General features: G+C 45.4%; 1 protein-coding gene across 1 annotated transcript in view; it reads right to left on the bottom strand.

Moving 5' to 3' along the window:
- The window catches only part of VPS45 (vacuolar protein sorting 45 homolog), a 69,372-nt gene that overhangs the window by 44,859 nt on the left and 11,544 nt on the right, over window positions 1-12,969 (bottom strand). Inside the window, exons 5-8 of the mRNA XM_077464263.1 lie at window positions 11,152-11,220; window positions 6,868-7,005; window positions 6,262-6,372; window positions 5,251-5,385 (exon numbers count right to left, since the gene is read on the bottom strand). Coding sequence (XP_077320389.1) covers window positions 5,251-5,385; window positions 6,262-6,372; window positions 6,868-7,005; window positions 11,152-11,220 — 453 coding nt within the window. The remainder of the gene's footprint in view (window positions 1-5,250; window positions 5,386-6,261; window positions 6,373-6,867; window positions 7,006-11,151; window positions 11,221-12,969) is intronic.

The following is a 12,969-nucleotide window of genomic DNA, read 5'->3' as shown; positions in this document are numbered from 1 at the left end:
AGTCCTGATTTGCTTTGGGCAGCAGCGGGAGCCATTAGCTGTCAGTGAGGGTCTTTACCGAGACTGGTGTAGCAGTGTGTCAGATTGACACGCCGCACGAACGATCGCCGCGCTGGGCGCCGGCTGATATCCTGAAAGACATCATAAGGATGTCCAATCAGCATAACGGCGGGACGTGGTTAAAGCGGAGTTCAACTAGTTTTTGCGTTTATTAAAAGTCAGCAACTACAAAAAAAAAGTGTATCTGTTAACTTTTAATAACCACACGCATACACCAGTCCCACGATCCAGCGATGCGGCTGCCCAAACCCTCGGGTTCGCTCCCTTGCGCCAGCATCACAAGTGTGGGCACGAGGCCTGTGACAGCTTGTGTCTTCACAGCCTGGTACGTACTGCGCATGTGCAATTGGCGCTGTGTCTCCTTAATCCGATGTGGCCTGCAACCTCAAACGCTCTACTGAATGACTGCTGGTCCTCCATAATCCCAGCAGCTGTCATACACAAGCCACTATTGCGAACGGCTCCCCGCTCTTCTTTTTCTTTCCCAACACACAGGGTGCCTACCATTTATCTGTACTGCTGGTGAATTGGTACCTTCTCTGCCATCATGCTTTTGCTGGGTGTCCAGTGCGCCCCTGTATCTTTAAGGAGAGGTGAGCTCCCTCCAGGCATACCTTCCCTAATCTATTCAGTATGTTCTCAAACTTGGGAGACTCTCAAAATTATAGTTAGGACTGCAGTAGACCGGGGTGCCTTGCTGCTGCCGCTTACACATGTATTTGCAAATATTTCCAAACTAAACCCCCGTTTACACATGAACTGTTAGACAGGACAATTTGGGTTTGTTGCAGGCTGGCTAGTAAGTGAGCTGGGATTTTTGTTTTGTTTTTTGACATGAGTCGTCCCTTCCATCTGCTCCTTGCTGCGAAGGCCAGTTACAGGTTGGGGTGGTTACCATTTGTTTGTAGCGTTGGTAATTGGCGAGGGGACGCACTGGATACCTTCGCTGCCATTGTGCTATTGCTGGGTGTCCAGTGCATCCCTATACCTTTAAGAAGGGGTGAGTTCCCTCTAGGCACACCAGCCCTTAACCACTTAAGCCCCGAACCATTTGACTGGCCAAAGACCAGATCACTTTTTGCGATTCGGCACTGCGTCGCTTTAACTGACAATTGCGCGGTCGTGAGGCGTGACTCCCAAACAAAATTGACATCCTTTCCCCCCCCCCCACAAATAGAGCTTTCTTTTGGTGGTATCCGATCACCTCTGCGTTTTTAATTTTTTGTGCTATAAACAAAAAAAAATAGTGAAAATTTTGAAAACCCCAAAAAATAAAAATAAAAAATAAAAAACTTATTTTTTGCTGTAATAAATATTCCCCAAAAAAATATAAAAATAAATCATTTTCTTTCCTCAGTTTAGGCCGATACGTATTTTTCTATATGTTTTTGGTTTAAAAAACAAAACAAAAAAAAAAACATTAAGCGTTTATCGATTGGTTTTCGCAAAAGTTATAGCGTCTACAAAATAGGGGATAGTTTTTGTGGCATTTTTATTATAAATTTTTTTTGTTACTACTAATGGCAGCAATTTTTATCATGACTGCGACATTATGGCGGACACATCGGACACTTTTGCCGTGATTTTGAGACCTTTCACATTTATACAGTGATCAGTGCAATTAAAAATGCATTGATTACTGTGTAAATGTGACTTGCAGCGAAGGGGTGGCGCTGTAGGGGTTAAGTGTGTCCTAGGGGAGTGCTTCTAACTGTGGAGGGGGAGGGGTTGTGTGTGACACAACACTGATCACCACTCTCGATTACAAGGAGCTGTGATCAGTGTCACCGTCATTAGGCAGAACGGGGAAATGCTTGTTTACATTAGCATTTCCCCGTTCTTCCTCTCCGTGAGACGATCACGGGTATCCCCCGTGGACATCGAGTTCGTGGGACCCACGATCACACTCACAGAGCTCCCGGTGTTGTGTCGAATACTGTCCCCCGTCGGATAGTGTCCGCCCTGTACTGCGCTTGCGCAGTACGGAAGACAAGGAGATGCCGAAAGTCTCAGAAGATGAATGGCGCCTGCACTGTGAGTCCAAGTTCAAGCCCCACCATCCAAGTGGACATAGAGTCAGAATAAAAAAATGCAGAGCGAAGCGAGGCCGTGCCCGAAGCTTGGCGAGCGAAGTGTGCCCCCGAGGGACCCTGTTACTAAGTGCAACCGTATGTCCACTTGGATGGCGGGGCTTGAACCTGGACTCAGTGCGCAGGCGTTGTTTTTAACGTGAACGGTTAGAGGATCATTTGGTTCGTTGCAGGTTGGCTGGTAAGCTGGGAATTTTTGCTTGTTGTTTGACATGCGTCGCTCTTCCATGTGCTCCTTGAGGCAAAGGCCAGTGATAGGTTGGGGCGGTTGTCATTTGTTTGCAATCCACATGGAATACATCTAGCGGTATACATACAAGGGTACCGAAGGTGGATTCTCACAGTTGTGCGATGAGCTTGGGGTCATTCCGGGAGCATGCGAGTACATTTTGTATCATTTGATCTTTGCTTAATAAAGAAGTTTATTGCACTACTACATGCACTTCCCTGGTATAATCAGACCTTGCTTTTATAGTGCAAGGTCCATTATGTGACTGTGACCCTTCAGATTAGCAACACAAAGATCTCTGTGCTTCTGCAGTTATCAGGCTTTCTTTGGCTATTATACCAAGCAGGAGAAAATAGGAAACTGGAAAACATGTTAAAGGAGACTAGCCCCACCTGCTGACGGAATACCAGAATGTACAATATTCCTATGCAATTTATAATTGCTCGTATACATAAAAAAAAAAAAATACACAAAACAAAAACAGATTCCCAACCATATTAAATAGAAGACAGGGGGGCTGATTTACTAAAACCGCAGAGTGTTTCTAACTTCAGCTTGTTCAATTAGGCTTTGACAAAAAAAAAAACCTGGAAGCCGATTGGCTTCCCTAGATTTGACACACTCTAGTTTTAGTAAATCAACCCCAATAATAAACAAAAGCTCTAGGCATCTCTAAAATGGCGGACCGTGGTCCACACCTGGACCAAGTGACAGTCCTGCCCGGACCACCACAGCCATGCCATTTAGCTGCCTTTATCTCCCTGGGGGGGGCTGCCCCAATTTCGAACAAGTGGCCAGACGCGGAGCAGTCCTAGCAACCCCAAAAAATTAATAGAGGGGAAATCTTCCAATTTGGACACTAGTTCTGGTGACTTGGAGGGAGGCCCAAGGAATTCCGTTAACCGCTACAGCCTCGGGAAGATTTTACCCCTTTCCTGACTAGAGCACTTTTTGCGATCCGGCACTGCATGGTTTTTAACTGGCAATTGCGCGGTTGTGCGGCGATGCACCCAAACAAAATTGATGTCCTTTTTTCCCCAAAAAATAGAGCTTTCTGTTGGTGGCATTTGATCACCTCTGCGATTTTTATTTTTTGCGCTATACACAAAAAAAGCTAAAATTTTTGAAAAAAAAAAAAAAAAGCTATATTTTTTTTACTTTTTGCTATAATAAATATCCCCTAAAAATATATAAAAAGTGATTTCTCAGTTTAGGCCGATATCTATTCTTCTACATATTTCTGGTAAAAAAAAAAAAAAAAAAAACCCACAATAATGTATATTGATTGGTTTGCGCAAAAGTTATAGCGCCTACAAAAAATAGGGGATAGTTTTATGGCATTTTTATTATTTATTTATTTTAATAGTAATGGCAGCGATCTGCGATTTTTATCAGGACTGCGACATTATGGTGGACACATTGGACAATTTTGACACATTTTTGGCACATTTTTGTAGTTTTGCCCAGCCGTGCCATTCTGCTGCAGTACAACTGCGGCGGCTGGTCGGCAAGTGGTTCATTTGCAGGGATTTCCTCTCACTTCCTGTTTGGCTATGGGACAGGAAGTGAAGGGAAACCTCCATAATGGGACACAGATGGTCAAAAAGAAATCCGACAGCGGTTACAACCCTCTATCCAAAATGAAAAAAAAAAAAATTTTGCCTATAGTTCCACTTTAAGCTTTGACAATAAGCCCTCCGTTTGATCTGACAAGTCGCACCCCCCTTTTGCCACTATGGAACGGTTCAAATTTGAAAGGTTCCTGCACTGCTTTTGCGTGATTTCATGTGCAACTTGCATTGACATCTGTGTATGACATCGCACAGATGTCGGCAAACCGTACATGAAGTCGCACTGATCAGCGGCTTTGAAATCATGCTGAAGCAGCTCAACTTCAAAGAAGTCGTACTCAGAGTGAACCGAAGATAAAACCTAGAAGCGGATTGGCTACTGTCACGGAACCCCGTCCCAATCTGCTTGAGTGCTTCGGCAGTAAACTGCTTCCTCCAGTCTGGACCTTCAGGTATTCCAGCCACATATTGTAACCGAGAACCAGGCGAGACTAGGTCAGTTATAAAACTGCAACATAGAATGTTTTATTGGACAAGGATACAGGCTTTTTATACACTTGAGAAGTACAGTTACTATGTACAGCAGGGGTGCCCAACCTTTTTAAGAGCGCAGGGGGCAATTTAAGCAACTTGGAAACCAGTCGTGGGCCACAATGAGCGGACAGGTCACGGCTACTCTATAGGCCCTCCAATCCGATCCACCCAGATGGAAGGGGGCGAACTCCCTTCTATTTTTTTATCGGATTTTTAGGACCGGATTGGAGACAGGTGGGAGTAAATGGACAAAAGCCTGTTTACATCTACCATTCTGTAGAGGTGAATTGAGGATCCGATTGGGTAGGGTTGATCGTGTGACAAGGGCCTAAACTGCTTTCCCACTGATGTGCTGCGGTTTACCCACACCGCGAGTGCAGGTTAGTGCCCCTGTGTCTATTCTGTGGGTTAACTGAACTTTGCCATAGCCGGCGCTGTACAGGAAGCATCAGCTTATGGGGCTCCGTTTTCTTCCTCTACCACCAGCTTCATTCACAACACCGATGCTGTGGTATGATGGGTCGGCAACCTGCGATCTAGGCTTGCTAACTTGCCATTCCAGAGCAGGAGGTCGTGGGCCACATTAGAGGGCTCCGCGGGCCACTGGTTGGCCAACCCTGATGTACAGCTTCATCAGATTCTGTATGCACCAGTTTTAGTAAATCTCCCCCATTGTAAAACACACAAAAAGCAATACAGTTTATTTTTTCTTTACATAAAAACAAAACAAAACAAAAAAAAAAAAAAAAAAAAAAAAAAAACTTACATTAGCATAGAATTCATCGTTCTCCGCAGACAAGACGACCTCCTTCAGATCTTTACTGATCCCTGGTACACGTGACAGGTCTATGCGATTGTTATTGATGCCCAGCAACTCGTGAACCATGGCTTGGTATGTCCACTGTAATCATAAGATTATTAATAAAAAAAAAAAAAATCTTATCTCAGACACAATTAGTAACATAATAACCATATTAGACTGGCAATAGATCTACACAGCACATTCCAAAGTATTCATATCCCCTGGATGAGTATTAGGCTCTAGCTTCATACATGGGTCGGTTGTTTGCTGTACAGATGCAAGTTTCTACCCGTTTTTTTTTTTAGAACAAAGTTAAAACTTGCATAATATTAACTATTGGGTCCTAATATAAAATCTGCTGCTTTATTGTCTCCAATATATCCTGATGAAGTAGACTGTGATCAAAATGCGTCAAACACTATGGCCACCTCACTGTTACAACCAGCTACTGTTGAATGAAAAGGGAAAAAAACTAAACAAACAAAAAAAAAAAAAACAAACAAACACACACACGTGTATATTCAGCACCTATCATATTCTTACCAAATACAAGCTGGAACGTTAAAGCTTCAGTCTGTCGGGAACTGAAAAGTGCAAATCAAAATCTCACCAAACTTCTACTAACATGAAATTAGCAGAAGGAGGCCAAAGGGTGGCGCTAAAGAGCCGAAAAACCACACAGTATGTCCCTACTTTCGTGTTTGTTGGTACGAAATTTCCTTGCCATTTGTATGCAAGACAAAATCCAGGCACACGCCTTCGGACAAAAGTCCGAGGTTTTGTCTGCGGAAAATCCGCCTGTGTGTACGAGGCTTAAGGGGCACTCCTGAAAGTGCAGAACTTGCATAAATAAAAAGTAGTATAGCTTTTTACCACGCTCAAGGCATTAAAAGTATAAAAAAATAAAAACAACATTGTATGGAAATAAAAAGTTTATTGGAAAACTGATAAAAAAAAAAATGGATTTATGCCCACCTGGTTAAGCAGAGGTGAGATGGCATCATCGGTGCGATCCAGAATGAGGAGCAAGGGTGGCACTTCAGTACGACGGAAGTCAAAGAGCTCGTACTCCTTTGTAATGACTTGCTGGAAAATAAAAGGGTCATAGTGACAGGATCAGTTCATTGTACAAAACACTTCACAGTACTTTTCTAGTCTTGTATAGCGAACAAAAGGGTGAGCGCCCTCTGCGTCACCATGATGGGGAAGTATCTGTACCAGTGACCATTGGACAGAACACCAGAACGCAAGGTGAGGGGACATTTTTCAACAGGGACGCCTGTTTAGAGGGGATGTTCCTGTCCAAGATACACAACATGAAGCGACTGGGAAATCTCCCCAAATCGGACACAGACTGCAAAAATTCTTGACTATATCCAAAACTTTTAAACAAAAACTGAAAAAAAAAAAAAGGTGCTAGTAATACACTTTAGAACAGGGGTCTCAAACTGGTGGCCCTGCAGCTGTTGCGAAACTACAAGTCCCACGAGGCATTGCAAGGCTGACAGCCACACGCATGACTCCCAACAGCAGAGGCATGATGGGACTTTAAAAGAACCAACACTGTTTGCCTATACCCACCTTTACACCCTCGGCCAGCCTTTTAGCCATGTCTGAGGAGAGCTGATACCGGATCATGGGGCATTTTTTCAGGGAGAGGAGCAGGGCGGTAAGGCCTTGTGTTGCTCTGGACAGCTGGAATGGATCCCAATTCCGACCCTAAAAAAAAACAAGAACAAATATTAGTGATGGGGTCCATGTTTTTTCAGTACTTCCTTGGTAGCCCACCTTCTAATCCCTTGTGACCGCACTCAAGTATGACAACTGGACACTCAAGCACCCAATGATGCGTTGCAGGAGGTCAAATGTAGGCCACAATCTTGAAAAATAAAAATAAAAATTAGGACAAACTATTGCCAATAATACTACAGAGCCAGGCATTGTAGACACTTAAAGAGGAAGTAAACCCTGATGGGTGTTACTTCTTCTTTGTCTCCCTGCAAAGGTAAAGCATAATTGGCTACTATGCATCGCATACTACCCCATTATGTGTTACTTACCCGACACAGGAGCGTGCGAAGTCACCGCTATCCCCTGTAGCACAAAGCGTCCATCTTCTTCCGGGTATTGTGGCTCCCACGCTGTGAGTGGCCAGAGCAACAATGATGTCACTCCCGCAAATGCGGGCGGGAGCCGCCACTAACAGCATATCGCCGTTAGCAGCGGCATGCTCAGTACGTCTGTGCCGTAGACAACCGTGCCTGTCTTTTTGCAAATATCTCCTAAACCGTGTAGGTTTAGGAGATATTTCATGGACCTACAGGTAAGCCTTAACCTAGGCTTACCTGTAGGTCAAAGTGGTCTGTAAGGGTTTACAACCACTTTAAAGTGTAACTAAACCCACAACAGTAAAATCAGTCTGCATATGCAGTAAAGCATGCTTGTTATACTTGCTGTGGAACCTAAGGGGTTAATCCTCTACCTTGTGTATAAAGGCTGTTTGATCCTGTCTTCTCTAACCCCCCCCCCCCTTCTTCCACTGTCCCCAATCCATCAACTGATAGAACAGAGCCTTGGGGGCACTGCACATGCTCAGTTTGGTGTGTATTGCTGGACTGTTTATTTATTTTTAATTTTGTTGGGAGGGTGTATATGATCAGCACAGGCCAATCAGCATTTTCCAGACAGAGCAGAGGGTGAGGGATTATGCAGCCTCATAGGACAGTCAGATGAAAATTCAAACGCCTCCAACAAGCTTTAAGCTGTGCTCGGCCAGACACTAATAGAAGTCACAAGACTGCTATACACTGCTGATGAGAAAAGACATTTAGCAGTTTTTATTTACTAAAATATTTGCATTTCCATGTTCTGTGTACTGTGGAAAATCAGATATAGTGAATGCAGGGTCCTGGGTTTAGCAACAATTTAAGCAAATCTGTAATGTGAATATAATGTGAACAATGAAAATTTAAGCCAAAATACAAAGGGTGCATAATGCTAAGGATGTCGGAGAAGTCACATCAGGAAAACGCTAAGATACAGCTACTGACTGTCACTTCTGTGTGAAGGTCAGTTACCAAGATCCTCTAGCACAGGGGTCTCCAAACTTTTCAACACAAGGGCCACATTGTAGATTTTACAAGTAATTGGGGGCCCAAAAAAAAATAAAAAAATAAAAAAATCAGTTAAGTACAAATGAATGAATCATCATTCCCTTCATCAGTGTCCCCGGCAGAGATTTCCCCCATCATCGGTGTCCCCGGCAGAGATTTCCCCCATCATCGGTGTCCCCGGCAGAGATTTCCCCCATCATCGGTGTCCCCGGCAGAGATTTCCCCCATCATCGGTGTCCCCGGCAGAGATTTCCCCCATCATCGGTGTCCCCGGCAGAGATTTCCCCCATCATCGGTGTCCCCGGCAGAGATTTCCCCCATCATCGGTGTCCCCGGCAGAGATTTCCCCCATCATCGGTGTCCCCGGCAGAGATTTCCCCCATCATCGGTGTCCCCGGCAGAGATTTCCCCCATCATCGGTGTCCCCGGCAGAGATTTCCCCCATCATCGGTGTCCCCGGCAGAGATTTCCCCCATCATCGGTGTCCCCGGCAGAGATTTCCCCCCATCATCGGTGTCCCCGGCAGAGATTTCCCCATCGGTGTCCCCGGGAAAGTTTTTTCCATTACTCCCGGCAGAATTTTCCCCACCATCAGTGTCCCCAGCAGAGTTTTCCCCACCATCAGTGTCCCCAGCAGAATTTTCCCCATCAAATCAGAATTTTCCCCATCATCAGTGTCCCCAGCAGAATTTTCCCCATCATCAGTGTCCCCAGCAGAGTCTCCTGTACATTTAAGTCTGCAGATTTATACCCATTTGCCTCTTGCCACTGTTTGAGCCGACTTCAGCTCTCTTCACCTCCCGACTCCCACCCGCTGCTACAAACGTAGGCTGTACGTTGGAAGGAATTCTAATGTAAACAGCGGGCGTGAAGCCGTGAGGTCCCAAGCTGATGACGTCACATCCTAGCAGCCAATCCACAGCACAGCAACCAATCCCCTGGCAGCATGGGAGGGTGTTGGGGTAGCGGTTTTGTACCCAGCACCTGCCATACACACTGCCGATAACAGCAGCTGCATTTAAAAGCCAGCAAATCTGCAGTGATGTGTTGGCAGAGCCTGGGTAAGCTGTGGGCTGGACAAATCACACCCGCGGGCCAGGGTTTGGAGACCAACCAACCATTGAAATGTGCATGCTGAGCAAAGTCTGGCATCCTCCTCTTGGATAGAAGCAACAATACAGCAGACACTGGGACCATATTGTCTCTTCTATGGCCACTTTAGCACCGCCTTGGGATCTAGCGACAGAAACATTGTTGTGATTAACGGTTATAGGGATCACATATTGTTTGATAGATATGAATGTGGCTTATTAAAGTGGTTGTAAACCCTTACGATTAATCCACTTTCTGCTACAGGTAAGCCTTTAATAAGACTTACCTGTAGCTATCCCAGCTATCTCCTAAACACGGTTTAGGAGATATCCCCTGTATCTGAATGTGCCGACGTCATCGGCATATGTGCCGTTGCTTCAGTGAGTGTGCTGCAGCGGCTTCCGCGGGCATGCATGATAGTGACGTCATCACAGCTCTGGCCAATCACAGCGCTGGAACCAGCGATATCCAGAAGTAACTCCAGTTGCGCTGTCCCCGGGGAGGTGCTGTGCGCAAGGCTTCGCTCTCAGGCGAGCATTACATAATGAGCTAGTATGCTGTGCATACTAGCTCATTATGCCTTTGTCTTGCAAGTCTTTTTTTTTTTTCTATGTGGGTTTACAACCACTTTAACTCCTGGCAAAACTCCTCCTGAAGAAACCGTTGTTGGCGAAACATGTAGAGGAAATAACAGTGTAGCCTTTATGGAAAGAAACTGTATTCTTTGCTGTATACATAAAATTAAGCTGTACATTGTTTTTACTATGTTTTTTTTTTTTTTATATAGGGTAGGGTAGGGCCAGGAGGGGAGGACAAAGTGATGGACAGGAAGCCCAGGAATGGAAGAAAGGGGTAGGAAGAGTGTCAGAGAGGAGGTAGAGAAAGGAAGTTCTCCCAGGCTGGGGATGGGGGGGTCAAGGCAGTGTTAATTTGAAAGGCCTAGGCTGGTTGGGTGAAGAGTTGGAAGAGCATAAGACCACCACAGGGCCCATACCCTGAGAAATCTGGCATGGGAGTTGTGGAAGATACTGGTCAGTTTTTCATGGATCATTAGAGTCATCAAGGTGCTCCCTTAAAATGATAGAGCTGGATTTTCCAGGCCCTTGCTATTGTGCGCTTAGCTGCGATGAACAGATAGGTAGCTAGTGTCTGCTGGTATGAATAGAGGCTCTGGATTGGACAATTGAGGCAATGCAAGTTTAGGGTCCTTATGGAAGGGTACATGGAAGAGGGTAGACAGGAGTCCAAAGACCCTTGACCAAAATTCCACAAGGCGGGGGCAGGACCACCAAATGTGTATCTCATCTCCTCGCTGACCGCACCCCCGGAACCATCTATCACATGTGAGAACATCATCAAACTAGCCTGGGATCAAAAGTAGAATGCTGCAGGGAACGCTTTTACATTATGGGAGCGAATGCTCTTCTCTCTGTATTCAGGACCCCCCACTGGGAGACAAAAGAAGAGGAAGGGGACCCTCTTTTTCACATTGCCTGACCAAAACAAGATGGTCCGGGGGAAAAGTTGGAGGATCACAAAAACTGGGTTCTACTGTACACTCCTGGCATAGACTAGATTCTTCTGATTTTAAGGATCTCTTGACAATTAAAGGTAACCATGTTCTTGGTTGTAATAATAGACTCAAAATAAGGACTCTTACCTGGTAACAACCCACAATGTTTAATGAGAACACATGGGGGTTCACAGCTATGTAATCTCCATAAAACTCCTAAGAAACAAAAAAAACAAAAAAAATAGTCATGAGTACAACTACATAGGAGAGAGACTGGACTTCTGTGTAAAATGTTGTAACAAGAGGGTCTCATTCACCATCAGTACAGATATGGAACTCTTATATTCTAATGAAAGCTTTGCCACACTGCTCCCATGCACTAAAGTGGTCCCACCAAATTAACTGTATCCCACAAGCTAAAGTTATAAATGTATATATAGAATAAGCAGTGATCTCCACTAGCTGTTTCCCCATTCCGAGCGCCTGCCCTGCTTCATTCTGAACACAGGAGGTCAGCTGCTCAGCAAGGGCACCACTAAGGGCCGGTTCACACTATTGCGATGCGAGAACCCTGCGAATCAACTGCGGATTCCCGCATCGCACGGCAGTTCACACTGCCATATGCAAACTGCTGGGGAGTGTCATTATATGTTAACGACACCCCCATTTCAGCTTGCATATCGCACTGCGAACTGACAGTTCGGACATGAATTGGATCGCATATATGTGAACACCACATGCGATCCGATTCTGGTCCGAACAGAAAAAAAAGGGACCTGTGTGTGTTTGCACTGAATGTGGTGCGATATCAGCCATACTATCTGTATGGCTGACATCGCACCCGCACAGACATCGCATGTAATATGAACAGCAGTGCGCTGCGTATTACATGCGATGTCTGCCATCGCAATAGTTTTGAACCTTGCGAATCATGTGCGGGTTCCCGCATCGCTCCCGACACGCACGGCAGTTCACACTGCCATATGCGAACGGCTGGGGAGTGTCATATGTTAACGACACCCCAATTTCAGCTCGCGTATCGCACTGCGAACTGACAGTTCGGACATGAATCGGATCGCATATGTGGGAACACACATGCGATCCGATTCTGGTCTGAACAGAAAAAAGGGTCCTGTGCGTGTTTGGACTGAATGCGGTGCGATATCAGCCATACTATCTGTATGGCTGACATTGCATGTAATGTGAACAGCAGTGCGCTGCGAATTACATGCGATGTCTGGCATCGCGCTAGTGTGAACCGGCCCTTAGAGAAGGCTTTGCATTGTCTAAATACATGCAAAGCATTCTCTGATTGGACGAGGTAGAGAAAGGCAGCTTTGTGTCTACTTCAGTGATTTCCAGCTTCCAGGAGGATCGGCCAGGTTGGAACAGTATATATTGATTGGACAAAACTTGCAATATATCTGGTACTTTAACCACGTGATGTAATAAAGCAAAGGATTTTATTTTTTAAGTAGCTGGGTGGAGCTGCTGAAAAATACTGTTCTTTATTTCATCATTTGCTTAATACCATAACCACTTTCGGACTGCCCGCCCACAATGTACTGAGGACAGGTGGCCCGGCAGGCAAAGCGATGTACTGGTATGTCACTGCCTGCTTCTGGGTTTAGGGCACGCGCATGCACCAACAGCCGCTGTGATTGTACACAGCCAGAGTCTGGCAGCAAGTCCCGGCCAATGATTCACGGCTGTGACCTTCTGATTGGCTGTGTGCAATCACAGCCCAGAGCTCTGTGTTGACAATCAACACAGAGCTCTGCATAGAGGGAACGATCTCTGTTTCTTATCCCTGCAAAGCAACACACTGTGATGGTGAACCTTGTCACCCCAGATGTTTTGCAACTACATTTCCCATGATGCTCAACCGCGCTGTAGCCTACTTTCGCCTATAGCGTGGTTAGCATTTGGTTAAAGTAGCGCAGTGCTAAATAGCATAAAATGGCC

This window comes from Lithobates pipiens, unplaced genomic scaffold (assembly GCF_037356315.1).
Source record: "Lithobates pipiens isolate NorthernLeopardFrog02 unplaced genomic scaffold, aLitPip1_a1.2 Scaffold_30, whole genome shotgun sequence".
In the NCBI taxonomy this organism is placed as follows: Eukaryota; Metazoa; Chordata; class Amphibia; order Anura; family Ranidae; genus Lithobates; species Lithobates pipiens.
This window is presented reverse-complemented; position numbering and strand designations above follow the sequence as displayed.